Source organism: Leuresthes tenuis, unplaced genomic scaffold (genome assembly GCF_036924035.1).
Source record: "Leuresthes tenuis unplaced genomic scaffold, fLeuTen1.0.hap1 SCAF_11, whole genome shotgun sequence".
In the NCBI taxonomy this organism is placed as follows: domain Eukaryota; kingdom Metazoa; phylum Chordata; class Actinopteri; order Atheriniformes; family Atherinopsidae; genus Leuresthes; species Leuresthes tenuis.
In genome coordinates this window covers 17,615,346-17,642,750 of record NW_027325365.1, presented here as the reverse complement: position 1 = coordinate 17,642,750, position 27,405 = coordinate 17,615,346, and the positions used below count along the sequence as shown (strand labels likewise).

At 41.8% G+C, this 27,405-nt stretch overlaps 4 protein-coding genes across 11 annotated transcripts in view; 1 reads left to right on the top strand and 3 right to left on the bottom strand.

Moving 5' to 3' along the window:
• Positions 1–12,344, bottom strand: part of col23a1b (collagen type XXIII alpha 1 chain b) — a 119,643-nt gene extending 107,299 nt beyond the window's left edge. Inside the window, exons 1-2 of the mRNA XM_072395856.1 lie at positions 11,560–12,344; positions 11,074–11,143 (exon numbers count right to left, since the gene is read on the bottom strand). Of these exons, the coding sequence (XP_072251957.1) occupies positions 11,074–11,143; positions 11,560–11,889 (400 nt within the window). The 5' untranslated portion in view covers positions 11,890–12,344. The remainder of the gene's footprint in view (positions 1–11,073; positions 11,144–11,559) is intronic.
• A 505-nt stretch (positions 12,345–12,849) lies between these two features.
• LOC140318154 (dual specificity protein kinase CLK4-like) lies at positions 12,850–20,856 on the bottom strand. Of its 3 annotated transcripts, none has more exons than XM_072395853.1 (13): positions 20,716–20,855; positions 19,569–19,729; positions 17,174–17,417; positions 16,448–16,544; positions 16,061–16,127; positions 15,837–15,953; positions 15,565–15,731; positions 15,375–15,469; positions 15,149–15,278; positions 14,984–15,066; positions 14,818–14,897; positions 14,215–14,305; positions 12,850–13,627 (listed from the first exon to the last, which is right to left on the bottom strand). In XM_072395853.1, the coding sequence occupies exons 2-13, from the start codon at positions 19,727–19,729 to the stop codon at positions 13,463–13,465; spliced, it is 1,497 nt and encodes a 498-aa protein (XP_072251954.1). In that variant the 5' UTR covers positions 20,716–20,855; the 3' UTR covers positions 12,850–13,462. The 3 variants fall into 3 exon arrangements, with proteins under 3 accessions (XP_072251954.1, XP_072251955.1, XP_072251956.1); XM_072395854.1 differs by having other exon boundaries at positions 19,578–19,729; XM_072395855.1 differs by lacking the exon at positions 12,850–13,627 and having other exon boundaries at positions 14,221–14,300; positions 14,812–14,897; positions 20,716–20,856.
• A 498-nt stretch (positions 20,857–21,354) lies between these two features.
• On the top strand, positions 21,355–22,248 carry tmem126a (transmembrane protein 126A). Its single transcript, XM_072396441.1, has one exon. It carries the CDS (start codon positions 21,466–21,468, stop codon positions 22,066–22,068), a length of 603 nt encoding a protein of 200 aa, XP_072252542.1. The 5' UTR covers positions 21,355–21,465; the 3' UTR covers positions 22,069–22,248.
• Positions 22,249–23,055: 807 nt separating this feature from the next.
• The window catches only part of LOC140318152 (ras-GEF domain-containing family member 1C-like), a 57,720-nt gene continuing 53,370 nt past the window's right edge, over positions 23,056–27,405 (bottom strand). For 5 of the 6 annotated variants that reach the window (XM_072395848.1, XM_072395847.1, XM_072395850.1 and 2 more), the window contains 7 exons: positions 26,990–27,092; positions 26,813–26,892; positions 26,625–26,720; positions 26,037–26,132; positions 25,777–25,900; positions 25,047–25,119; positions 23,056–24,957 (listed from right to left, as the gene is read on the bottom strand). In XM_072395848.1, the coding sequence (XP_072251949.1) occupies positions 24,933–24,957; positions 25,047–25,119; positions 25,777–25,900; positions 26,037–26,132; positions 26,625–26,720; positions 26,813–26,892; positions 26,990–27,092 (597 nt within the window). In that variant the 3' untranslated portion in view covers positions 23,056–24,932. Of the gene's footprint in view, positions 24,958–25,046; positions 25,120–25,776; positions 25,901–26,036; positions 26,133–26,624; positions 26,721–26,812; positions 26,893–26,989; positions 27,093–27,405 lie in introns of those variants that run through there. The other variant, XM_072395852.1, reaches the window with a different exon arrangement.

The window sequence follows — 27,405 nt, the reverse complement described above, 5'->3', positions numbered from 1 at the left end:
CCTGTTTGCTTGGGTACTCGCTGGACTTCCACACCCTGCAACCTCACCCACCTCCTGTAGTCAACCCCTCTGCTCACTTAAGAAAAGCCACAAAATGCTTTGTTTGTCACCTGCTCTCCTCACAAACACGTGCCTATATATAGACAGACATAACCAAGCACAAACAGATAAGGAAACTGATGTAATCAGTATACATGCAGCAAAAATCCTGGATAGGAAAGGTAAGTGTCTGGGCTTTGATGGAGAAGGAAACAGAAATGCAGATATTGTGAAAGTGAAAAAGTTCAAGCACGATCAGACCAAATAAAATCAGCTAATTCGCCAAGCAAATTACTTACTGTTCGAGACTGACTTACTGTCATGTCTGTCTGATTTGATCAAAACATCTGCCTCAAATAAATCAGCAGGACATTCTTTTGCCAAGAAAGATGTCTCCAAGACATCTGTTTGTTTAAAAGGCCCAGCAGGAGACCTGTTTCTTATAAATGCCAGGTAGAAATGCCGTCCATAAAGTCAGTCTGTGCTTTTGAAAAACTATAAAGTATAACTGCAATATGGAGGATCTTCTGCGAATTGCAGTAGTTAGCCTCATCATGGGAGGATGTTTGCACAGAAAGACAGGCAGCAGTAAGAAAGAGACTCTAAAAATTCACAAGCGTGTCAAATATATCAGACAAAACCTGAAAATAAGAGGGCTGAGCGGCCAAGTTTTCTCATGTTTAGTGCTGTCTCAAGAGAAAGCAAACAAAGGAGAAAAACGAATAAAGGGTATGGCTGCAAGTTCATGCAGGAGTTTCAACCAGCAGGACAAAGTGCATGAAGTTAATAAGTTTACAGGCAGACAGCCCTAACTAACCAGCAAAGCAGCAGTGCAACACAAATGTGCTTCAGGAGCTGAAAGGAATGCAGGATTTGTCATTTTTGAGTATTGCAAGCATCCCTGCAGTTAATCAGTTTGCAGTGGTCGGGCTGGTGTTACTCATAGAGTAAGCATCTTATAAATCAGCTCTTCTGTAAAATACAGATTGAGTAAAGATGTCAGAAACTCTGTCTCCCATCTTGTTGCCTCACACCATAGAAAATCACAAATCTCTGCTAATTTGAATAATTGCAGTGTTCTCCTGCAGGCGTCAGATTTCTTTTCATCCCTCTGAAAAAAATTGAACTGTATCTTGAGCCAATTTTCCCAGTTAAAACCATGTTAGAGAAGTACTTTGCACCGGTGGTTTGGCTGTGAATACTAAACAACATGTTTTATGATGAGCAGCTTGATGTAGGTCTACTTATTGGCCTGTTGTGTGTTATAAATAAGTTTCCAATTTAAGGGCCAATTTCGGAAGTTAGGGTCCTGTGTACATAGTTTTGTGGTTAAACAAGCTCTTTCTTTAGAACGTAAAAGGAATCATATGGGGCTTGAGGCTGAGCAGGCAGTTCTGCACCCCACAATAGTGTTGCAGTAACACCATATTCGCTATGTGAGGCAAGCTGTTGTACAATTTACAGTGACAGAAAGACAGTGAAATGAATTGTAATATTGGATTCCATCTGTACACCTCACATATATCTTGAATTCCATTCATCAAAATCACATTGCACACATTAGTCTCTCTGTTGCTTCCTCCCGCCGCTCTCGATTCTCCCCACACATCCCTTTCTTTGTCTTGGTTCCAAATCACACAATCAGAACCACATGGACGTTAGAAAACACTCCAAGTAAATAAACAAAACCAAAAGGGGTCTGCTCACTTCTAAAAGTGCATTAAGATGTATTAACAGCAAGGAAAAGAGTGACATAAATGTGTGCATGCATCTGGCTGTATATTTGAATGAGCTTGCGGCACTCGAACTTGTGAAGTGTGACAGAAAAAAAAACAAACAAGAGACGTGCTTAATTGCACACAATCATTAGAGCACATTTACACGCGTCTAATGTTTCAATACCTTTGGCTTTCTACCTACAACCGGCTGTATGTGTGTGAGAGAGGTGCGTCGTTTGTTGACTGTCCAGAAAGACCAGATGTGTTCCGAAAAAGGTAGGAACAGAAAGTAGGGGGAACAAAATTTGGATGCAAGCAGAGAGTAAATGAGAGAAAGAGAGGAAAAAGATGGTAGATTTGATAGATTGTCCATATGTTCAACCAAGATATTTCATGTGTAACCCAAGCTGACTGGACATCTGTGATATACTCTCCTGGCTTCCAAAATGCACTCAGGACTGATTTTATGATGATTCTTGAGTGGAACAGCAAATATGCAGATAAGAAGTCCCTATAGAGGAGATGGGCTCTTGGATGGTCTGCAGAGATGTAGGAACACACACACGCTCACGAATGAGAACTACAACACGTGCAAAGTGAGCCAACATGCAGGCACACGTCGCCAAAATAAAACGCACACCAGTGTGTGCTCTGTATGTAGAAAACAGATGGAACACCGACAAACAGCTTCAGCATGTGCCGCTCTCTGTGTTTCAGAATATCCCCACTGCCCCCATATGTGCCTCCATCTGGCCTCTGCCGCTACACAGCGATCAGCGGCTGCAGCGACAACATTCTCGACAGAAACGAAGTGTTTCTCTTTAATGGCAGCAAGTCGGCATCACTGCGCGGTCATTATCGCACTGTTGCGACACCGGAGGCAGGCAAACCTGTTGGCAAACCTCTCGAGAACTGGAGGAACACGTGAAGATGAGACTTGTCCATGTAGATCTCAACCCAAGCTTAAAGAGTGATCATAATCCAGCTGGACAGAGTAATTCTAGTGTAGCACTATTACAGTTGTGTGCAGACATTTGAACTGAGGGTAAATGACAGTCTACAAATCAGTGGAGAGAAACCTCAAGACGCGCAGTGATGTTGATAGTTTAACTGCAGCTACTGTGGTTCTGTGTTGAGCCGTAGATGTTTTACATATGGCTGCAGACATGAGAGCCCAGCAGCTGTAGATCTTAGTTGATTCGATTTTGCCTTTTGAGGTTTTCTTCTTTGAGGTGTGTTTGTCTCATTTTGCCTAAAGGCATAACACCAAATTATTCGCTTAGCTTCCCCCACAAACTTTTCACTCATGAGGCCTGTAATCCACTCATGAGTTTTGCATCTCACAATATCTACCAGTTCCAAGCCTTTGCTCCTGTGTCTGGCGGCTGTACACACCTGATGGACTACCATCTTACCCCGTGGGACTCCCCTTGCATCATTTCATTGACTGTTTACGGTGTGTGAGTGAGATAACCATTTCCACCCTCCCCCACGTCACTCCTGGTTGAACTTTGGGCTAATGTATACAACCAGTGAACAGACTGACCCACTGTGGATGTACAGCAGTCTCAGGTCAGCCCGATCCCAGATCCTGTGCAACATATACACTCCTGAAATCATAAATACAGATGAGCGTGAGGAGAAAAAAAAGGCTGCACCATGAGAAACTGAGCCAACACGAGGGGAGAAAAGGAAAATAAGTTAGAAAGTGACAGACATATATGAAATAAGGTCAGACGGAGAGAGAAAACAGGCCTGACATGGGTAAATACACCCCAAAGCAGTGGTGTTAAGTTGCTGAGAGCTATCTTGCACTCCACTCTTCCATGGCCTTGTTGCCCTGCCACGACAGAATAACATGCAGCAGTAATGCTGAGGGCTTGTTCAAAGGTTTCGGGCCCATTTTTACGAGCCCTTCTCTCATTAAAAAGGTGCTGGGAGAGTGACGAGCCCATCCAGGAGCATTTACATCAGGCAGGAGCGCGTTCTGCATACTGAGACCATCTGGATCACCTAAGTTCTGTTTCACACCTCCAGCTACGCCCCACAGTTCCCAAAGAGAGATGTCCCGATTGTTAATGTAACCTTCTTGAGTCTGAGAGGGATGGAAAGATATACAACCTCTGATCCAACTCTCTAGAGATGCTATCTGCCCAATAAATCCAGGTGTGCTTGTAGAAGTCCAATCCTGCAGCTGCTCTCAGCTGCCACATTCCTGATACAATAACTGGGCTGTGAACGCCAAAATATATACTGGAAACTAATTTCTGAGGGATTTTGTCCAAGGTGGACATCTTAACCGGGGATGCAATCGCAGCCTGTTAGCACACTTCACAGGTATGGAGGATTATGCAAGGAGAGACAAAATCCTCTGAAAACACAATCTGAAGACTGCATGACCAGACTACTTACATTTTAGATCCTCCCTCTGAACTCACGATTAAACAAGTTTCCTACATCAAGAAGAGAAATGGTTCAACGTCACGGTGCAGCCAACCACCTGGTGGTATTAAAGAGTGTGTCTGCTCGCCCATTAAAAGGCTATTCACCTTGTCACCTGCCACTTGTGATAATTGAAGAAAACGTCCTAATAGTTTCCACATTTGGTGCTACATCTGCTCAACACAGCTCCGTCGGCCCTTGTAACTCCCACGCATAAGACCACTCTAGCTCATGAAAATACGCCTTCCCTGAGAAAATGAAAATATTTTTACACTGGCTGATTATTTAAGATATTCAGGAACTCTATTGTGGCCCTCTACTTTATTTAAGGGCAATTTACCCAAGCTATTTTTAAGAGAAAAGAGGGAGTTGGGTTTTTAAAAGGATCAAAACAACCTAAAAAAAGACTACAATACCAAACTACCCAAAGTTGGCGGTCTCTTAAAAAAAAAAACAACAACTAATATCTGGCTTTTGTCTGTTTCATACTCTTAAAAAAACTTTACATCATAAAAAGTTATTTGATCTACTGCAATCTAACGTCCCATTATGCTCTGACGAGATTGCTCCTTCAGAAAAAGAATAAAAATAACGCTAAGTTAACAGCTCCAAAGTCACCATTGATAATTTTGTGGTGAAGCTCTTAAAGAACGCCCCTGTGGTTTAACGCACCACTCGATCCTTCTGAGGCTCACTGTCGCCTGATGAAAACAAACAGTGGTTGGAGATCGTGTGCATCACACAAAGTGTTACTGTGTGAAACGAAACAAATCAAAGTTTCTCCTAAATCCCAGTGTACTTTGATGTGGTGTGCATCTCAAATGAGTGAGGCCTCATTTGAGATGACGAGTGTAAATATTTTTCTAGGTGGAATTAATTAAGCACCGTCTGCTGGCAATGATTAAACTCATCTCTTGTCATCATAACGACACATTTTCAATTTTTTGTCACCTCGAAAATGATCCCTTCGTGCCTTAAATTGGCTCCGCTCTAACTCTGCACTTTTGCCAAATCTAACACGGAAATGAGCTAATTAGCTCCGCCTCTTGCTCCACCACTGGCCTACATGCAGTTGCTCACCCTTGAGCTTGCAGAGGGTTACTCCCTGTATCTTCAGCGCACACCTCGACAGGTGACCTGGGGCTCCTGTCTGCACCGTAGACCTCCACTGGTTTGCGAGGTGGGTGTTACGGCCATAAACACTACAGTGTTGTCTGTAAGACTCTTGACCAGCGGCTGTGTGTTTTTCATCAAACTCCACCGATGCATTTCGGCATTACTCTCTTTTCTGAAACATCTGTTTTTGTTTGTTCAAAGTTTAACAAAATCATCTGAAGTTGAAAAGACAAAAAAAAAAAAAAGGGACCAATAAATTCACATTGTTTTGAAAGAGTTGTTGTGTTACATAATCATGAGTAAATTCATCTAAATTAGGATTTTAGCTTTGAACTAAAAGACAAGAAGGAAGTTATGGTTCCCACTAAACCAAATTTTTGGAATTTAAAAACATTTCAATCATGGAATTTCAATCACACCAGAGGTTGTGCATTAAGCAACACTCGTCCGTGTTTATGTCACTGTTGTGTACAGGAACGACTCCTGTTTCTATGGCCTTGCACCACTATAAGGAGCTGCAGCGCATGAGAAAAGTGGACTTCCTGAGTTCTCTGACGGTCCTGTAAAAAGACAATGACATAAATATAAACATGCCCTCACATTGCCGGTGCTCAACAACTGGCTCGATTTGGAATGAAGTGTTCTCACTCCCAGCCAAGAGGTCACCGCCTAAAATATGATTCTCAAACATCGACATGTGGATTCAAAATCCTTTTAAAAGAAAAGAAATCACAATCTGTGTTTTCCCCTTTGACTCACTCAACATACCCTCCTGCTTGTAGGGACGCCAATCAATTCTTAGAGCTAATAAGATAACGTGTCAGCAGATAATTGCATCCAGCAATGTTCACTGTGAATTAAACACACTGGCTGTTGTGTGTCTTCCGTAAGTCTTGGGCTGTGGTGCCTGGCCCTTTTCTCCTCTCAGTGTTCCTGAGGTCCTAGTGGGCCTTCCTGGGGCTCCCAACTGGCCGGTCTGTGTCCAGCTGCTTATTTTCCAAAAGGAAGAATGTCGTCCCCGCTGTTAAACACTGTGGTTTGACAAAGCTAACTCTAATAAGAAGGCTGATGAGAGGCAGAGGCGGGAGGGGTATGTAAGTTGTTTCTGTGTGGGTGGGTAGTGTGCATACTGTGGCTAAACCAGTGGGCAGGAGCCGATACACCCGCATCCCACCTGGAGCAGGTTACAGCTGCTGTGATTAGGTTCAAACTTATCTTTGTTCAATCTAAGTGTTTTGTTGGAGATAAACATGTTATGACATCAAACCAACACACAATGTCTTTTATGTAGATATCAACTGTATCTCAATAATCAAGCCCGGTGATGCTGAGGTGTAGCTAGCTAACTAAAGCCTGGCTAGTGATGTGAAAGGTGTGACAATTAATAAGCCCTGATGTTACAACTGATCCTTCTACCTGAACCGACCCAGAATCAGACGAGTTTTTCCAACGGGTTGTTGTGTTGTGAACTGAGAATTAACTCAGGAGTGAAAAGAAAACACCTCACCTCCTTCCTTTTTAGTAGAATTTTGAGACTTCTTAAAGGAAAGACTTGAGAATGATGTCTGTATGATGTCTATGAAACGCCCACAGACTCCATTATAGTAACTGGTTGTTGAGAGCCGAGTCAGAGTCACTGTACACAAACTTAGCATTGGATTTAGACAGAGTGTTCTCTCTCAGTCGTGGAGAACGTTACAGATACATCAGCGATACAGATACATCCATCTCCAAAACCAAATATCTCCAGCTATTCAAGAGGCAACATTCCCCTTTCCTCCTTCAAATAAACCGAGACCACTTCAAAATCGTCCAAATAAGAACAAGATATCAAGAGGAGTCACTCACTTTTATTTCCCTCTCGCAGTGACCAGAAGAGAATCACAGGCACATCATCTGAGAGGCAGATGTAACCCGAGGAGACAAAGCTTATACAGCTGCTGGATATATGACATGTGTGGTATCTGTAGTCTGCAGTGAGGCACAAAATACAAAGCAGGAAGATTTGAGGGGAAGCAACATCCTTCCTGACAGTGTCCATCAAATCCCCACATTTGCTAAATGAAACTGTCTAGACAGAGTTTCCAATTTTTCCCCACCTAAAGTTTTGAGCAAAAAAACACGACTTCCAGAAGACGTACAGTATGTGAAACAACAATTCTTACACTAAAAATCTGAATAAACTGCATGTATGATTCTTAAAGTTTACACTGAAGAAAACGTCCCAAAGACCAACTCTAATCTGTAAGCAGGACCTACTCGACTCCACAGCGGCAAGGTAGAAAGTATTTTGTATCTTAAAGATTGTATATTTTACTCCCCAGTTTGAAATCCCCTTCCTCCCGCAGCATAAAGCAATAAAGCCACCTGGATTTTCTGCCACAGGATACCCTTCTCATAACTGGCTTCAATCACCGTGAATTTAAAGCGACGCAGTCAGTCTCTATGAGACGCACACTAAAGCCCGCGCCTGCTGACATCAAAACAAACACATGCTCACACAACACACCGCTGCGTGCCCATAGAAATACAGAGTAAACGTGCACACACATGGAGCTAGGTATGTGCTCTGGTGGAGCGTTTTAATGTTGCCACAGCCCACAGTGAAACAAATCTTTTTTTTTTTTAAAAAGGCTACTAATGCAGACAAATTTCCTGTGGTTATTGTTTTAAAATGGCCATTAATGGATCTTATATGCCTTGTGTATTCTTCCTGTGGCGAAAGGCTGTGGGCCTACAGGTAGCTACGAGCTTCCTGTCCGATTTATTATGGCTTTAAAAACAAAATGCTGCCCTGGGGGGGGGGTTTGCCCTTTTTCGTGGGTCTCCATCTCACAAAAGCTGGATTTCCCCCGTCTCCTCCTCCAGGTGGGAGAGCAGGATGCCGTGCAGGGAGAGCGTGCGGCTTCCCCTCTGCCTCCGAGGTGAGAGGTTGATCCCCAGACGGGCTGGTTAACACCAGTAGGCTGCTGAGGGCTTTCGCACAAGAGGTGGTAGTGTACTTCTCAGCTTACTCAGACATCACAATGCTGCAGACTGCATGGACGTATAATGATCAGGCCACACAAATATGGGACTTTGGAGATACTATAAAACACGAAAGCAGTCGTTTTCTTATTTTTTTTTTTGTCGGTATATGTACATGTTAAAAGGAGCCCTGCTGTGAACATGCTCTCTCAATTATATACATAAACCCAAACACACAAATATGGGGGGCTGTGTCCCTGCTTAGTTTGCAAATGAGCTCTTATCTGATGGAAATGGATCTGACTGCACAGCAGGACGCCTGATCTCTTGGCCTCATGTTCACCAGCACCAACGACTTTGATGCACGACAGACAGTGAATGATCTCAGTCTCAACCATGACAAGACACATTCAAAGTCTCTCAACTTGTAAACAGCCTACAGCAGACAATCCCAAATCAATCAACCAAAAACAACATAATCAAGAACCTTTTTTTGAAAGTCCAAGACAATTCCAAAAGCTTAACTCTTGTGATTGATTGTAAGCAACTGTTAAAACTCCAAGATCTTCAGTTTACAGTCACAGAAGACAAACTGCAACTCCTCATAATGGAAGAGCTATAACAGAGGATACTGGCGGGCAGACTTTGTACCCACTATCTGGGTATCAGACCTGTGAAACAGTTCATTAAAGAGATGACAATACACTCCCCCTAAATGGGCCGCAAACAGCCCCCACATGATTCTAATTACTGCTCGTACCACAGAGGTGCGCAACTGTTACTAATGAATGCATGCATGAATGTATGTGTGGCAAGCTTACTACATGCAAGTGTGTGTGTGTGTGTGTGTTAGTTGAGGGAGCGGGTGGGTGTTAACTGCAAACACCTGAAGCTTGTAAGCAGATACGTTTTCAGTGACAGTTTGCCTAAGACTTAACGACTGCTGGCCATATTGTATCTGTGAGCATAAAACTGTCACAATGTGAGGACACATGGGTTGAATGTTCCTTCTGTCAAAGCCCGGGATCAAATACATGTTTACAGACAGTGTCGCCTCTGGTCCAGCAGTGACTACTCCAGAGGGCTTTGACTTGAAAGTACTTTCCTCTTATTCGGTGAACATTATCAGTCAGTAGCGTCAATAAAAGAAATTCATCCTCATCATTATCAGGGCAGCTGCGGAAGTGCTGCCCCCTGTTGGTGCCCTCGCCGTTGTGCACGCTGAAAGGTGAGCACCCTGTTGTGGAGGGCATAGCTTTAATGGCAGACATGCCACTCATGCTGCGTGGTAGTGTGGCTCTCTCTCTCTCTCTCTCACACACACACGGGCAGAAATACCTCGGCTTGTGATCCCAGTGGGAAAAGATTCAAGTATCAGGTGGTGAGAGTTAGTGCTAAAGGGAGAGGAGCGGTCTCCTCTTACAACGTCGTGTTTGGGAGAGGAGCCTCTGTCGGCCCCTCAAAGGCTCAGGGACAGAAACTCACGGAACCGCATGGCACTGTGATATGAACTGCAAACTGTCTCGCAAGGATGCACATGACAAGCATGCATTGAGCAATCTAATTGCTAAGACATGTAAAAAATGCCCACAAGCATTCAGTTGCATCAAAGCTGCAAAAAAAACAACAGAGCCTTTTGTTTTCACCAAACACAAAAACCACATCTCCAGACCAGAAACTGAAAAGATAGAACTTTAAATAGACCTCCGAATAGTTGCAAAGGGATTGTGTTTCAGTGCACAATATGAGAGCTCAGCAGCTCTGTAAAATTGACGGGGAAAACTGAATAGAGTCTTAATAATACGAAGCAATGAAGTAAATAAATCAAGTTTCATCTGAGAGAAATGCTTCGACTCCGGACAAGAGTCAACCTGCTCTCGTGACACACCAGACATCAGACTGGAAAACAGTGTGCGGACAGTGTGCCAAAAATTCCCCTTGTGAATGCTTCCATTTGATTGGGTTGTTGCAGAGTTATTCTCACTCAGAGACATTAAGAAGGAAATCTGTAAGTGCAACTTCTTGTCACTTACTTAAAAGTGTGTTTAAACTGGAATGTCTGAATGTGAGCTTTGATAACACAAGCACACACACACACACACACTCACATCCTGTTGCTACAAGCCAAAATATTCTGCTCAATAAAGCACAACTTCCCCTTCCATAGGTCATGTAAAATATGTAAACTATCTAATACACAGCTGGTCAGCAGGTCACTCTGACTGAAGCTCAGGCTTTACGAGTGTTTTCGGGCACCTCTCAGCTTGTAGATCACTCCACATGGCAACTTAACTTCCAATGAAAGAAACAGCATCTTTCTGAAATCCATACGCATAAAGGAGGACTGTGTGTGTAACACGATGAGGATCACACACTGTTCTCCTCCCCGGGAACTATCAAAAGCCTCGTAATGAACACCGCGAGCCAAACGTGGCCAATCCTGGCACGCCTGCTCCTCCGTCTATTAAAGAGAGCATCCCCCCTCTTGTCTGCGCAGGGCCCGTACTGTGACCACAGGGCGCACCACTCGGAACATCAGTGTGTTTTGCGACGTCCAGCGTGAGCCCTTTAGTTCTGTGTAGGGGGCATAACAGAACTCACGAGGAAAAAAAAGAGCACACATATGTTCAAACATGAGGGCGGCTGGCAAAAGCATCGGGAGCAGACAAACTGGTTTCACAAACCTGCGCAGAATCTTTTTAGCTGCTATTATACTAAGTTTGGATGTCTTGTTTGTTTTTTTGTTTGTATGTTTTTGGAAGTTGTGGCTCTAAAGAACAGAGACGGGTACCTGGAGGACAGGAGCATTCATGACCGACATCCCTGGCTGTCCGCAATTTCGGAATCAGAGCCGCCACTTTCTGCAAAGACACAAAGAGCACATTGTGTGTGTGAGAAAACCAGTTAAATGCACGAACACTGAAAGTGAAATAATTCAGCGACCACTAATAACAGCTATCAGGCCATAATCCCTCTGGTTTTAGTGCAGCGCTAATTCATTTTCTAAACACTGGTTGATTTCTATTATTAGTGGTGCCAAACCTTACAGAGTGGGCAGCTGCGTGAGCAATTCATGCTTTAAGACTGTTATATAAAATTCACTTTTAAAGGAAAATATGCAAGATACAAATTCCAAAAAGTGACAAGACATTTGCAAACCTCAAATCACATGCTCCCTGTTTTACGCACGGTTTACGCACAGGCGAGCAGACGTAACCCGCTTTTATCAGCGACAACAAGTAATTGTTAATTCAATTCAGAACGGACTGTATTGTACCTCTTCGACGAACTTCCCTATTGGAGTGCTCAGTTCTGAAATGAGGGCCCCATCCTCGTTTTGAAAAGACCTGTGCAGGGGTTGAAAGATGGACGCTTTCTCCATCTCCATCTGCAGTCGGTTCTCCAGCTGGTAGGTCTTGAAGCTCATCAGCAGACTCACGGTGATGGAGCTCAGGGATATCAGCAAGCAGAGAGCGATGGGAAAACCTGGCAGCCACCGCTGAACCGCGGACTTTGGGGCACACTGACACACCGGCTTACTTTCCCCGATATAGTTGCTGGTTGTATCCATGCTGTGATCCTGCTTTAAAGTCAACTCGGTGGACATGAAACAAAAAAAAAAGTATCTCCTTTTGTTTAACCAGTCTCGCCACCACGCTGTAGCGCTGGTCCGTGAATTAACTAAACAGCGCACCTTTAAAACACAACAGCACAGTTGCCTCGGGCTTCAAAGCTCAGTCTTAAATTGGTCTTGGGAAAAGAGGCAGCAGACGCGCGCGGGGTTTACACCACGCGCAGATGGGAGTAATCTGGATGCAAACGGGAAGATTGTCAGGTCGGAGTTTTCTGTGGGGGAGTATCCTATAGAGATGTACAAATGCAAGCGATGGAGCCAGTTTGCCCTCCGAAGGTTGCGCATTCAACAAGTTGAGAGGCGCCCGCCCTGCTGACCACGTGGGAGGCTGCAGATTGACAGGTGGGTGTGAAACAGACCCGTTCAAGTTGTAATCGCTTTCAGGATCATCAAGTCATGATTATGCTGGAGCTCCTGCATCTCGTTTTTCCACCACGAACCAACTTCACACTGATATTTACCAGGAAACTGCGTATATTAATGAAAATATTGCTTAATTGTTAACGGGATACACTCCGATGTTCTTCTGATTATATTATACATTATCTTAAAACTACTGACTTTCCAAATTCAAGTATAGAACATTTCAAGTGGGCGTAAAAGTAAAAGTTCAGTAAAAGTTAACGCGCATATAACGTTAACGGCGACTCTTACAAAACGTCAAAAAATAAAGACGATTTAACTCTATCCACGTGCTCGGATGAAGTCTTCATAACTGACTAAACTTTACACATATTTCCATAATTTTAATTACGTCAATGAAAATCCGTTCGATACCAGTTTTACTGTGATCAGTATTAATAAAGCACCGAAGTTGATGCCTTCACACAGACGGTCTCAGATGATCACCCCCTTCTGTGGAAACGTAAAGGCGCCCCCACGTGGACAAAACACAACACAGCACCAAGTTGAACAAAACTTCCCAGAACGCAGTTCTTTCAGATGTCACATTTATTGACATAAGATACTGCAAAAAAATTACATAACCATTCAGTGGAAAAGAGAATCATATGAACAAAGTCTATTTACAAGTTTTCTGCCTGCAACACATTTTTCTTATATAGATTTACACTCTCAAACAATGTACTAGCAAGACTGATCAGAGATCAAGATCTTCTCATTGAATTACTGGTGCTCATCACCTACTTCACAATGCTTAGAGAGAACACAAAAAACAAAAACACGCTGGACTTGTAGTTAAAAAAAAAAAAAAAAAAAGAAAAAAAAAAAAAACTTCCACCAGTTTATGCCAAGATGCAACAATTCAAATTACAACAGCAAATAAATAGATATTACTTGTAGCGTGGGGATTCATTACATCAAAACGTAGCAAATTAAGTAACTTATTAATGAGGGGGTCTTAAAACTCTGGTGTAGTGGACAGGACACAAAGCAAAGCAGAACAGTGACTGATGCAGTCAGAGTACATCTCTCCTGGAGAGTCGGGAGTACAACCTGGTACAGAGCACTGTGATAAATGTCAGGCTGACAGACAGGCCCAGACCAAGGGTGCAGGCCAGAGGCTTAATGCTTCAGGAGTTCAGCCTCATTTGCTGCTGCTTTTCTTGCCGCTGCTCTTGTTGTAGCAGGAGAAGAACGGATGGTGAAGGGCCTGCTCCAGGCTGAAGCGTTTCACTGGGTCGTACTCCATCATCCTCTCTATCAGGTCAAAAAGCTGTCGGTGGTCATCATCTTTAGACACCATGTAATGCTGATGGGGGAAGGACAGACGATTTAAAGTTTTTGACAGTTTATTTGTTTGAGCCAGTCTAATTAAACAACAGGGAATTTTAAAAAAACTAATCTTCACTGAGAAGATGTCACTCAAATCTCATTGTGACCATCATATTCCTGTAATGTGAGAGAACAGCAGGATTATTTATTAGCCTTTCAGGATTTTGGTTTTCTGAAGGATTCCAGACATTTGTGCCAGTAACTACCAGATCAGAGGATGTTTTGGATTACTTATGAACTGATCATCACAGTGCTAACTAGCAATAAAACAGAGTTTTGGCCCCGTTTGTAGTTGCGTTTCATCACATTTGATAAACATCTTGTTACCTGTGCCAAGTCAGTTATCCGATTGGTACATTTAGGGGACAAATCACTCAAAGCAACTGATGGACGAGCATTAAAATGTTTGCCATATGTGGGAAATGGTCCAATTCTGGAATAATTCATCTCCCGTCTTATCTAGATCTTAAGAGAGTTTTTAAGATTCTGCCCATGTGGATGCATGTGGTCTCAGACTGCTGCCGCTTTGGATTTGATTGTACATAAAGTTCACTTTTCTCTTACCTTGAGGGGTTTGCAGTGTTTCTTGACATATCTCCCAGCAGAGCTGTGAACATCCCAGTCCAGCTTGCTTCGGTGAACATATCGCCGTTTCCTATACAAACAACAATTATTTCAATCTTACACAGAATCACCTTTTAAACGAGGTAATGTATCCAACTATTATTCAAGTATCATTAATTTAATTCTAAATCAGACAGATGCAAGGCATCAGCTAACATTAAATGAGTCAAAGCTAACTGAAGCTATCGTTCGGTGCCAAATTCAATCATGTTGTAGCTCAGCAGTCATTGAAAATGACTATTTCCACGGTGACTTGCTGTACCATAATGCAAATAGAGCAAAAACTAAACCTGTATTGCTTTCGCAGAATAGAATCATTTGAAGCTTTATTATGGAGTGGCATTTCTATGGGTTTGATCAATGTTGGAAATATGTGAAACAATGTAAATAAACACGTTTATAAAGCACTATCAGGGCCAAATTGTTCTGAGACAAAAATACAACACAATGCAGAAATATAAGACGCATTCAACAAACAACATTTTAAATGATCCCATTTTCAGAAATTAGTTTTTACTGTGCAGTTTATACACGGAGCCTTACTTTGTTTTCTCCAGGAGGTTTGGGGGGATGGGGCCAAGGACTCTCTCCATCATAGCAAGATGCTCTTTACTGTCATGAGTCTAAAAAATAAAACATACAAATGAAAATAAACACTACAGTAAATGCAAGAGGAATTTGCTGAATTATGTTCTCTGCTGCCACTTGCCTGGAAGAGCGTAGTTCCGAGGTAATACTCAATAAGTATACAGCCGATACTCCAGATGTCACAGGAATGGTCCCAGCCCAGGTCTGGAAGACAAAACGTAAACTAAATAAACCTCTGAGCAATGTCTGTGAAGCCTTAATGCTGTCCCATAAAACAGCTGCTTACCTAAAATAACTTCCGGAGCACGATAATGACGCGTTGAGACAACAGAGGTATGATGCTCGTGATCATAGGTGGCGTTACCAAAGTCCACAATTTTCACATTTGGGTTCCTCAGTGTTCGTTCATCTCGTCTCTGAGGGGGAAACACATAAAGGTCAAAGCTGCTGCCACAAGACGTGTTTTAAGTATGACATCACTTCAGCAGGTATGACTTATTTATTAAAACTACCTTTTCACGGTTGTACTCCAAGTCATAGTCTGAGTCTATGAAGAGAATATTTTCAGGCTTCAAGTCTGTGTGAGTCAACTTGTTCTTGTGCAGAACTGAAAGACAAGATGACAAACATTTCAGATCAGAGCAACCTTTCCCCCCCCCACATGCACTTTGTGTGCACAAACAATGCATCTTTCTTACTCACATTTCACAGCTCGAACAATCTGATAAGCCATGTGCCTGATCTGTTCAATAGAGAAAGGCTGGAAGTTGTTTTCTTTGAGGAAATCATATGTACTGAGGCCAAGCAGCTCGAAGGTAATACAGATGTGACCGTGGTAGTCAAACCAGTCCAGCATCCGCACACACGCACTGAAAAAAAGATGCGTTTCAGAGGTCATCAAGTTGTACAACCTGTTAGGTTAACCGTTTTGCATTTGGTCAGAGCTTATATGCGTATACTACGCAGTTACTTACTATCTCCTTGCAGCATCAAGGGAATTCAACTGTTTAAGCACCTCTACCTCAGACAAAGCTGCCTCTCGGTAGCGGTCTATATTTTTAATGATCTTCAGAGCCACTCGGGCCCCGTCACTGAAACACACAGAAAAAATGTTTTTTTATAAACATTGAAGACGACAAACAGATCAGTCAACAAATTAAACGATTCATTAAATACTCGTTTAGTCTTCAGAACTTACTTTGAATGATCAATGCACTCGACAACTTTCCCAAAGGCGCCCTCTCCTAGAGTGCACACAATCTCATCTACAGAAAATAGAAAAGTGAAGTTAGACACCCAGTACTGACAGTGAAACGCTGGCCTTTAGCTGGTTCATTGCATGTTACATTCCTCTGTTTGACTACACTAGTAAAAACAGGCTTCTGAACACTGGCATACAACTCAAAATGTTTATATGTTACACTGACATGAAATAGCTAACCAAGGAAATAAACAAAATAAAGACTTTAAGTCTACTGGCCCAAATATCTCAGCCTCTAATTTAATGTTTGGAAATAACCAGACAACGAGAGTGAGAGAGACAAAGTGTGAACAACAGTAGGAAAAAAAGGTATATATTCTATACATCTCGCTCTCAGCATGTCTCCACTGTGATAGATGAGGTGACCCTCGTCATCATCCTCAACACTCCTGGATCTTTTCCTGCGGTGATGGCTCCTCCTCTGCACCGGAACCGCCGCAATCCGACATCACATCAATAACCCATCAGCCAGCACCCGGCCACCATAACGCGACATCGTCATTCATTCAACCAGGCCAAGGGGGGAGGTGTAGGGGTGGATAGATTCAGCCCGTTCAGTAACACCACCAGGCGAATGGACGGAGCAGCAAATGCAAATTCAGCCCCGCCAGAAATTGGGCGCCAGCCACCACATGGTGTGTGTTACAGAAGAAAAACATGGCAACAAGATTTTCAGATGAGAGACTTTCTCAGAGTAGTACAGAAAAAACTCAACTTGACTGATTACACTCTTTTGTACATCAAGTTCTTTTTCATTCTTCCTAAAGTGTTTAATTCTTTACCATCACGTCCCATGACTGCCCACTATCATCTCGTCACAAATATTTGGTCCATAACTCTAAAGACTCACACAATCCATTATTCCCTGAGCCCAAAATTACCCTACTTGTCATTACTGGAAATCATGCTTAATAATGAAGAGTACGACAAACAGAGATAAAAGGAAGAGAACTGCGTGTTTAGCATTGACTAAACACCAGTGATAATGACTCATTCAATTTGGTGATAAAACAGGGAAGAGAGGAAGAGCGGAGAAGGAGGTTCCCGTACCGAGGAGGACTTGTGGCGAGAGTAGCTACGTCTGCGTCGTCTGTCTCTCTGCTTGCGGCTACTGCGTCCGCTGCGCCCACTACGCCCAGAAGACTTGCTGTAGTGGTGCCAGTCAAGATCTCGGTCCTTGCATATATCATCACGCCCGTCGTCATCGCCACAGGCCATGTCCAAACTGTAGCCTAGAGTGTGCTCTTCCTGAGAATCCAGCCTCTGGTTTAGACTGTGGGCCTCCAGATAATGCCTGAAATCAAACAAAGTTCACAGGTTAAAAAAAAAAAAAAAAAAAAAAGTCAGGTAAAGTAAAGCCCAGTTCATTAACCGTGATCAAGCCTTAAAATGACAACTGGAGGGGATAGCACTAACGGCCCACCTACTCCCCGACATCCTATCCCTGAGCCCTTTACATAACATTTGGTATGAGCAACATGCTGATTTACTGCAACTAAATACACCAAATCCTGTTCAATAAGTGGCTAGAGATCAGAGAGCAAATTTATTATCAGGTTATCACAGCAGAAATAACCCCGTTACAAGCATATAAAAGCCAACATGTAACTCCACACGTTTGAACAAATTTAATATTTATATAGCTTTCTCCTTAGCAACTCTAACTCGCCCTCCTTAAAAAGCATTCACCCTGAGGCAGAGCCACGTTGGCAGAGTTGAAATGCTGAGCACTGACAGTTGGTGGTGCGTAATATAATCTGCGATACATGTTGGTTCTCCAAAAGTTAGCACCTTTGTCATTACATATCTAATAATATTAAGACTAAAAAAAAATTTTTTTTTTAGATAAAAATAAAATAAAAACAAGTGTATTATTTTCTAAAAATCTATGCTTTTCTCTACATTCCTTCCACTAAAACATTTAAGTACTTCATATTTCCAACCATGTGGAGCAAACACCTCCCCAGCAGGTCATGTTAGCATCTAAAAAAGACCAAGAAACTCGAAGGGGCTTAGCACCCAGAAGGTATCAGCTGTCTTCCAAGAAGAAGTCTGCCTCTCTACAAAATTAAAATTAGAGTAGATCTTGAAACATCTAATGTGACCGCATGGACCGTCATGTATATACACGTCCACAGAAAGTAAGAATTGCAACGCACAAATACAGCAGCTATCTAAAAACAATGCTTTTATGCACGCAATCTTCACAAGTAATAGCACAAGTAATGCAGAACATGCTATATACTTTCGGCAGATAATCAACCAATATCCGATGGTCATTTAGTCTGTTAATATGAAGATTGCTCTAGAGATGAGAACATGGTCGGGAAATGACCCCCCCCCCCCCCCCCCCCACTCTTTCTGCTTCTAAACATTGTAACACCACCGATTAAGTAGATTCAGAAACCACAGCAGAGAAAAGGACTTTGAGGTTATCGTTCACTGAGGCAAACAACAGCAAAGCTCTGCATAGATTTGTGCAATGAAAGAAGGTGTGCGAGTGAAAAAAAGCTACATCTAAAAACTAGACCTGTCAAGTTGTCCCCATTAAACACAGTTGAGAGGGCGTGCTGTTTAACAAGTTCAACAGGAAGAGGTGCATCAGTATTTGACTGCATTGCTAAATATAGCTTCATTGCTTCAAAATACCATCGTGCCCAGTTAGAAAACTTACATACTGCCAGAACCTATAAAACAGCCAATTTGCGTTTTGAGTTATCAAAATGTCTTCTCCAATTGCTTTATCGATAATCAGCACAAGAATGGTGGCGACATTTCAGACTAGGGGCAAGCGACTGGACAAGCTAAATGTGTACATTTGAGATTTACAGCAATATGTGTTTCACATATAATAGAAATGGTACTTTACAGGCTTTCTTAAGGGTATTTTATAATTCCTATATCTCTATCTGGTTCCTATACTAATATAAAACACTTAATATCACCAGTGACTGAATTATCTAGTAGCTCTTTAGTATTGTTGGGTTAATCTGCAAACAAGCACAAGTAAACTGTACTCTACGGGGTGCTTTGTGTGAACTTTACAATCCAAGATCAAACAAGCAGATAAGTATCAGTTCTTTGCAAGGCGATCACATAACTGTTTCTCAGAAAAATATATATGTACCCGACCTTTTAGTTTAAATTCGAGCTCATCTAAAGTCGTAAACTTGTGCTACCTTGGATAGCTGTTGCCATTTCTAGTACAACCATGAGAGGTAACCATAGTCTTACCCACCATAAATTCTATTCTATTTAAGGGCTACCAGTATTAACTCAAAACTACACTTTTAATTTAATGCAAGGTTTGATTATATCTGAGACATTAGGTGAGATTGTAAGACACTTTAGCTGTTGCTGTATTGTTTAAATCTGCACATCTTAGAAACCAAAAGCCAATGGACACTCTCATAAAGCACTTTGCACAACAAACACTGATATTTACCCTTCATACATCTTGAGATGATGATGAGTTTTCCTGGATTTATTCTCTCTTTCACTGCTGTGTGAATCCCTTCTCCTCCGTTTACGACACTCCATTCTCTCTTCCCAGCTGTACTCATCGAGCCAGACACCTGGTGAGCGCATTCGCTTGGAGTGGCGCATCTGGAAGACATAGGAGGAAAACAAAGGTTAGAACAACTGGAACGCAACTGAATTTCGAATTGCTAGAAATTCAATTATGTATTAAGGATTGCACCATGCTGCATCTATGGCTTCAGTTACATGAAAGGAAGGGGGGGAGGGGAGCTTACAGGAAAATTCTCCTCCCACATTAGGGAAGTGTGCATTAACATGAGGATGTCGCCAGGTAAAAAGTGTGAAAAAGTGAACAGTAAGCATCAAGATTAAGGCCAATCTTATCTGAAATAACTTCGTTTTTGCCCATTAATGTTTTTAATTTATCGGATCAAAAAGTTTAAATAAAATAAAATAAAAAATACATAAATAAAATTGCAGCTATCAACACTTTATCACATTTTCATAACAACCACTGAACCGGAGATAATAGCTTATGTAACATTGATACTAGTGGGGTTACAATGCGGAACAACGTTAACGCCTAAAGGACGTTTCAACGACGGCTAAGCTCACTGAAGGCCTTAAAAGGCTTGGCACTATGTCAAATATGTTGTTAGGTGCTAGTAAACACCTTGGAAAACTACAATATTAAATTTAAATATTAGGTAGTCGCAGAAAAAAATGAGCCAACTGCCTTGAGATGCACAGATAAAACAGATTGCATTTTTATATTATTGGTCATCGACAAATGGCGGCCTACAGCCTGTTGTTCAGACAATAATGTTACGAAATTCCACACAAAAGTAAACTTGGAGACAACATAGCCTTTCCATTTAAACTTGTAAGAGGTAAACACAATACACAATTTCTGTACAACCTGTACGAACATTAAAAAAAAAAAAGACGTTCTTGAAAAAAATAACACATAGTAGTTAGCAGCGGTATATTAGCCAGACACGATATCTGCCATGTTGTTTGAGGCGTCGAATTTCGGGAAAGCAAACTGGCAAACGTTAACACTATTTCAAAGGGATAAATATACCAGAAGATGCCTGTAGAAAATGCATTACCTTTGTTAGCACTTATATGGATCGAAGTTGCGGAATTACCGGTGACTTTTAAATTATGAACAAAGAAATCTCAATAATCGTCTCTGTCTTCTCGTTCTCGAAGATGGCGACCTTCCGTCGAATACGATAGAACTTTCTTTAGCAAAATTGATGACGCAATTCCAACAAAGCCTTCCCACTGCAATGGCTTCTGGGAATTGTTGTTCTGAGCTCCTTTCTGAGGAAGAGGAGCTTCAGTAGCGTTTCCCTTTCAAGATGGATGCGCAAATGTTTTCTGAGACTGCTTTTCCGGAAAAGCAAGGAATTGATTAATATTGTATTAAAATTAGCAATATTGTAAAAGACAGGTTATTTCGTTTATAACGAAATAGAATTGGCATTTAAATACTGTGTTCTGGAAAATATAACATCTAGGATAACTTGAAAGGGGAAAACAGCTTATATCACCATTATGTACACATCAAAGTCTTCATTTTGTTTTTCCCACTTTTAGGTTTTGCTTGTGTGATGTACTGCAGAGGAAGTTGTCCTCTGGACCAAGCTCACAGCTTTCCGTTCTCGACTGAAGTTAACAGTAAATGAGCTCTGCCTGACAGTCTGTACTCAGGGTGCGACATCGTCACGCCGAGCGCTCTGAATTGTGGGTAAAACATGTCCGCGCCCTGCCTTTACCCCAAGAACCACCTTACCACAATTTTGTAAGTGAGTTTACTAAAGAAAGGACCTGTGGTTTAAACATTAATTCCGAAGATGTCGGAAAACACCGAGCAGAAGAGCGGCCCCAGAAATGCGCTCACGCAGGCAGTGATCGCTGAAATGTTGATGAAGAATTTCGAGAAACTGCCTGACATTGACCAGAAACATTTCATCTACGGACCTTATTATATCGGGGGAAATGCCGGACTTGCAGGACTGATATTCAACAGCTTCTATCGCAGGGTTCTGAACATCAGGTCGGCGCGCTTCGCCTCCAGCTTGCCTATGGCTGTGCTGCCGTTCCTGACAACATGGTCCCTGTACAACTTAGCAGTCATCGAACCACTTCTGTCGGGCGACTTGAACTGCCCCACCTGCTCTACAATTCGAGGTGCACTCGTTGGTGTGGTCGGAGGTGGGCTGTACCCCATCTTCATGGCCTTACCTCTGAACGTTAGCCTTGCATCCAGGTACTCATCAGCACCACTGCCAGAAAAGGGCAACCTGCTGCGCTACTGTGTGGACATCTCCAGACCGGTCTTTAATAAAATGAGGGCAGTTATTTTGCTCCAGGCCTTCTTCGGCACCTACATGGGCTCCAGGCACTTTGAAGCTTACGCCAAACTGGCCGAAATAACATTCGCCCAGGGTGAATAACCGCTTCAAAACTAAAATGTACTGAACTGGAATTAAACTCGTCCTTTTACATTGATCTAAATGTGTTTCATCGTTGAATATGCAGTGTCAGCTTCTGTCATCAACATTGTCTAAATTCGCAGCTTTTCAGGGAATTGTCAAAGTCAAATCAAGTGTCATGTATTAAAGAGATAAAACACAATTTTTGAGTCACATTTTGAAGGATTTTATCTTAGTTACATTATCAAAATAGGAAGGGAAATTCCCCAAAGCATGGTGGATATTATTTACACGCTTAGTTAAGCCTGCACTGAGGAAACAATTAACTGAAAATATTCAGTTATATTTCGATAACCTCTTTTGTAGTTATCGCACAGAATCTTTTGAGTAATTTTAATTTTCAGAGAGCCCAGCAGCTGCTTTGTGGAGTCCATGGTTCCTGACTGCTGGAACAAGGTTTGACTGTTTAAAACAAGCATAACTGACTATACTAATGAGAATGGTGCACAAGCCATTCCCCTGACAAGCATGTTAAAGTCTTGGAGCTTGGTAAAAATGACCTGATGACTCAAAACCTTTGGGATGCTTTTTCAAAATACTTCTGTCCATCATTTCACTCTGAAATTGTGCACAAAATAGTCCTACTTAGAATTTGATACGTTTTATCTTCAGGGGATCAGGTAATCTCTTGTGATCATTCACAGCGACAGATATTTTAATTAAATTGTTGACAAGGTCTGATCTGGGAAAAACAATGAATATGCATCATTAATATGAAAATGTTGTTGTCCTCGTCCCAATTTAATAGTTCCTTTAAAACATTGGGTTTTGATACTGATCTACTGAGTCCCTAATTAATTTGTTTGTTAACATTAAATCTTTAAATTCAATCATCCAACAGCTAATGAAATACTTGGAAATATTCCAGCGCAAGTGAGATGAAACCGTAGTGTTTTCGTGACTTGAGAGTAAAATTTGAAAGGCAAAAACGAAACACACAAGCAGACAGTGGGAACAAGCTTGGTTTACTTTTATTAAAAGCTTTGTAGGAACCAGTCTCTAATCTTGCAGTGATGTCAAAGCCACAGGTGTGTGTGCTTCCAAACTGTATGCATTCCACTCACTCTTTCAACTGCAAAAACTACGGGTGTCAGGCAAAAAAAAAAAAAGATGAAATATGGACCTGGCAGCCAGATAGCACTGTTAAAAAGAGAAGGACTGATGGCATGAAGGCGATTGTCATTGAGAACACATTCATCAGCACAGGCAATGTTTTATTAAAACACATCTTCACCTTGAATGGCAGATCTGACATCTCTGTCTCTCTATAATCTGATCCAGGGGATGGGTTACAGTGAAAGCAAGTTTACTGATTACAACTGAGGAGGAAGCATCAAAGTCAGTCTGTTATAGAGAGGGAAAGGTGCTTCTTTAAGAGAAAACACTGACATCAATCAATGATAGCAAACTGAATACTTTAAAGAAACTTAGAATTACACAGTTCCCGCTCTGATCCTCCCGACCCACCCACCAGAATCACAACAAAACTCAAAGCTCATTGACAGTCCCACAAAACGATTAAACAACACATTTCAAGTCAAAGAAACCTGAATCGTAATGACAACCAGGGACTCGTATGGCACAAGTTTCCCTCTTCACTTTATAACCAGACAGAAGTCCCGAATTCCTCATTGTCCTTCCACAAATTGCAACAGCGCATCATCACTATCGAGTTCGTGTTGCGGTAGTTGTCATAACAACGTGGATGCTTTAATGCCCCTTTAAAAACACCTGTCATAGCATGCCGTTCGACTTCAAACTCAGGAAAGGAAAAGTTACAGTAAAAATGTACATCTGTCAGCACAGAAATCTCCATAAATATATCAGACAACTGAACGTCAGTCAGAGGAAACTTCCTGAGGAGCAGAAAGATGAGGGGTAAATATCGTCTGTACAGTCTACACTTGACCTAGATTCTGTTGTGTCCGCTATGCTATTACTGAAGTTGTCTGCATTAATGGCACGATACATTTAAAAGGAGTAAACAATTTGAAACGGCTCGTATTCCCCCACCCAGTTCTTTCCCCAAAATTCAGTACAATAAATAAAAAGTACAAGTAAAAATGAACCACAAACATAGCCAGTCATTCATTCCCGTGCAACACAAGTAAGAGACATTATAAACAGACATTAATGAATAAACGGCTGCATCTCACACACACACACACTCACACACACACACAGATATGCTGTCTTTTTGTCTTCCTAGATACACATAGTTGCCATTCCTTCAGTAGACCTATAAAATTCGACAAATGATGAGGGCTAGCCAGCGCCCTCTGCATCATTTTAGGTTTCATTACAGTACTTTACAAGAAAAAGAAGAAAATTGGACGCCTGCACAAGGCTTCGGATGAAAGGGGGGAAAGAAAGAGTGAGAAAGGGAGAGAGAAGAAAGTACATCAAACAGCATCAGTAGGAATTTCATTTCATAAAGTGGTTTTCCCTGTAACTGCACTCTCTAAAATAGTAAACATCTTCACAGAGTAAACACACATGAGGGGGAGGAGAATGGAGAAGCCGTGTCCCTCTTCAAGATACTGTACGTCTTCCTCACTGATCTCCTGCACTTTGCTTAGCTTAGTATTCTGCCTACCATTTCTAATGATTTTTTTCACACTTTACTTGATGAATCCTGTTCATCGTTTCCTGGTTTTAATAATGAATCCATGTCATTTGAGATTTTTGTTTGTTTGCCCCCCTCCCGCATACACAATTTCTTTACAGAAAAACACCTAAGTGCCAGCTTCAGGTTCCTTCACAGTTCAGTTTAGTGCAAAGAGAACGCGTGCTTGTTGGCAGGAGGGTCAGCTGTCGCCAGATCCTCATGTCTTTCCCAGGACATTAGACCTGATGGGAGAAAGGGGGTGAAAAGTTGTTAAAGGAAGGCGCGCGTCTTGTTTATACTCAATAACATTTCTCGTAGAATGCGTTCTCACCTGAGTGCTTTCCATCTGTCCTTCTCCACTTGGTTCTCTGGGCTCTCACTTTCATAGGATGCAAGATAGAGCCCTGAGGGAGGGTGAGGAAAGAAGGGATTTATTTAGACAAAATCTAAATTATAATACTGTGTTGATTTACTTGATAATATTAGCAAGTCAACATATACCAATGAGTACTAAAGACAAAGTACATGTTTTTTTTTTGGTTACTTAACCTAATGATGGTTACTGGTACATGAATGGAAGCACAAAATGTCACCAAATTCTTTACCCTGAGTTAGAAATTGAGTTAAAAACCACTAACCCTGCCATCATTTTTTGGATACAATGTTATCTTTTTAAAAATAATCTATAAAAATATATTAGTGTCCTTTAATAGGAAAAAAAAATCTTCAAATCAAATATAAACTAAACAAAACCAACAGTTTTCTTATTTTCTTATTTTCTTTGGGTATCCCTGTCCCTGTTTCCACAATAGCCCCGGTCATATAAAGCAAAATCAGAGCTGAGGTGGATGTTTTTCAGGTTCAAATGATGTGCTAACGACAGAGGTGCCATAAGAACGTCGGAATGATTCAGCATGAACGTTTGCACCAAATGTCGTGATAATCCAGGCAATAATTGTCAAGAGGGGGGAAAAAAAGCCATGAAATCACCACAGATTCCTTTTCTCACACTCTCATCCACACAAACACAATGCTGACAGGTCAAATAAAGCAGTTCTCACCATCCTCACTGAAGATGGGAGCAGTGTGGAGGTAGTGTAGGAGGGCCTGATCCTCTTCAAATGGACACTCCACCTGTTTCCATGTCATGAACTCTCCAACTTGTCGTGCCAACTCCACAAATTTCTAAAAAAGCAAAAAAAAAAAAAGCAAGTGAAATAAATCCTGAAAAATCACAAGCTCTACACCAGAGTGATTCTTTTTAAGGTGTAGGCTGAGGTTATCAATAAGTGAGGTCGGGCTGGGAGAAGAGAATATGCACCTCAAAGTTGACGTGGCCATTAGGGAGGCGATTGGCACAGCCTTCGTTCAGGAAATATATATCTTTTATCAGGAGGCTGAAGAAGGGAATCACAATCTGAGACAGGAAACAGAAACAAAGTACATTATGACGTACGAACTCCATTTCCAGAAAAGTACAACAAAAACTTTAATCTGTAAATCAGTAATTAGTTTTATCCTAAGTTAGCAGACACATGTACAGAGGTTTTTTAAAATGTTGCCAGATTAAACTTGATAAAAAGCTTGGGGCGAGGCTTGTTCATCAGTCTTCCTTTTAATCTAACTTTGGGAACTGAGGATACTACCGGTAATTGTTAAAGAATATGTCTGAATATAAGATCTGAGCTTTCAAGGAGTCTGTTGCTGTTTCATTCTCCTCTTCATAATGCTCCATACATTTTCAATGAGACGCAGATGTGGGCTGCTGGCAGGCCAGTCAAGCTTACGCACACACTGTGTCTATGAAGCCACGCTGTTTTAAGTCATTCAGTATGATGTCTGGAGTATGGAAACTCCTGAACCAAAGCCAACATGCTTTAAAACAACAAAAGTGATGCTGAAGTCTCACCTTTTCTCTGTTGCTGTTGGCAGTCTGAGAGCGGTGGGCAGCACCCCTCAGGGCAGTCCTGTAGTTGTAAAAGTTTCCTGTTGGATCCATCTGATGCTATGAAAGCAAACAGCAACAATAACAACACATGGTCAGCTTCAGGTTGCTGCTTGTCTTACTCCTCAGTGAAAAGCGAGGGCTGCATTTACCTCAAGAATGAAGAACTTGGCAGTTTTAGCTTTGCCCCAAGTCTTCTTCAGCCGTGACACGGGACTCATGTTCATACCAGCTACAGGAAATAAATCATTTTAATAAAGATGGAAGCGTAGGAATTATCAATCAGCAAAAGACTGTAATATACTAAAATACTGAGAGCTGAAACTCACATATGATGGCCATGAGAGAGTTAAAGTTTCCGATGTTGAAACACTCCCTGGCCACATCGATGAAGAACTCTATAACTTGAGCCCTCTGCTTCTTCTTAGCTGGCTGAAAGGAGACAAAACATTTTTCTTTGATGAAAATGGGCCGTTTTTCTATTAAGTGAACATTATTTCTCTTCATACTGGTACAGACAAACATCGACAGTGTGATTGTAGTAATACAAAGTATCCACGAGGGGGCAGTGACGCTCTGTAACAGCTACTGCTGCCCCTAATTTGGAACTACTATTCATTCATTCGTTTTCCATTACCACTTTGTATTTCAAAACAGTTATATTCGTGAAATTAGAACAAACAAAAACACACACACTTACACACACGTCTAGGAGCTGGAGCGATGATAAACAGCAGCATACAAT

What these genes read in the sequence shown, in the direction of transcription:
- tmem126a (XM_072396441.1), top strand. Translation starts at nt 21,466, where the DNA reads ATGTCGGAAAACACCGAGCAGAAGAGCGGCCCCAGAAATGCGCTCACG.
- LOC140318154 (XM_072395853.1), bottom strand. Translation starts at nt 19,729, where the DNA reads ATGCGCCACTCCAAGCGAATGCGCTCACCAGGTGTCTGGCTCGATGAG. An exon ending in TGGAGTACAACCGTGAAAAG is followed by an intron (nt 15,279 to 15,374) that starts GTAGTTTTAATA and finishes TTTCCCCCTCAG; the next exon opens with AGACGAGATGAACGAACACT. An exon ending in AACCTCCTGGAGAAAACAAA is followed by an intron (nt 14,306 to 14,817) that starts GTAAGGCTCCGT and finishes TTGTTTGTATAG; the next exon opens with GAAACGGCGATATGTTCACC.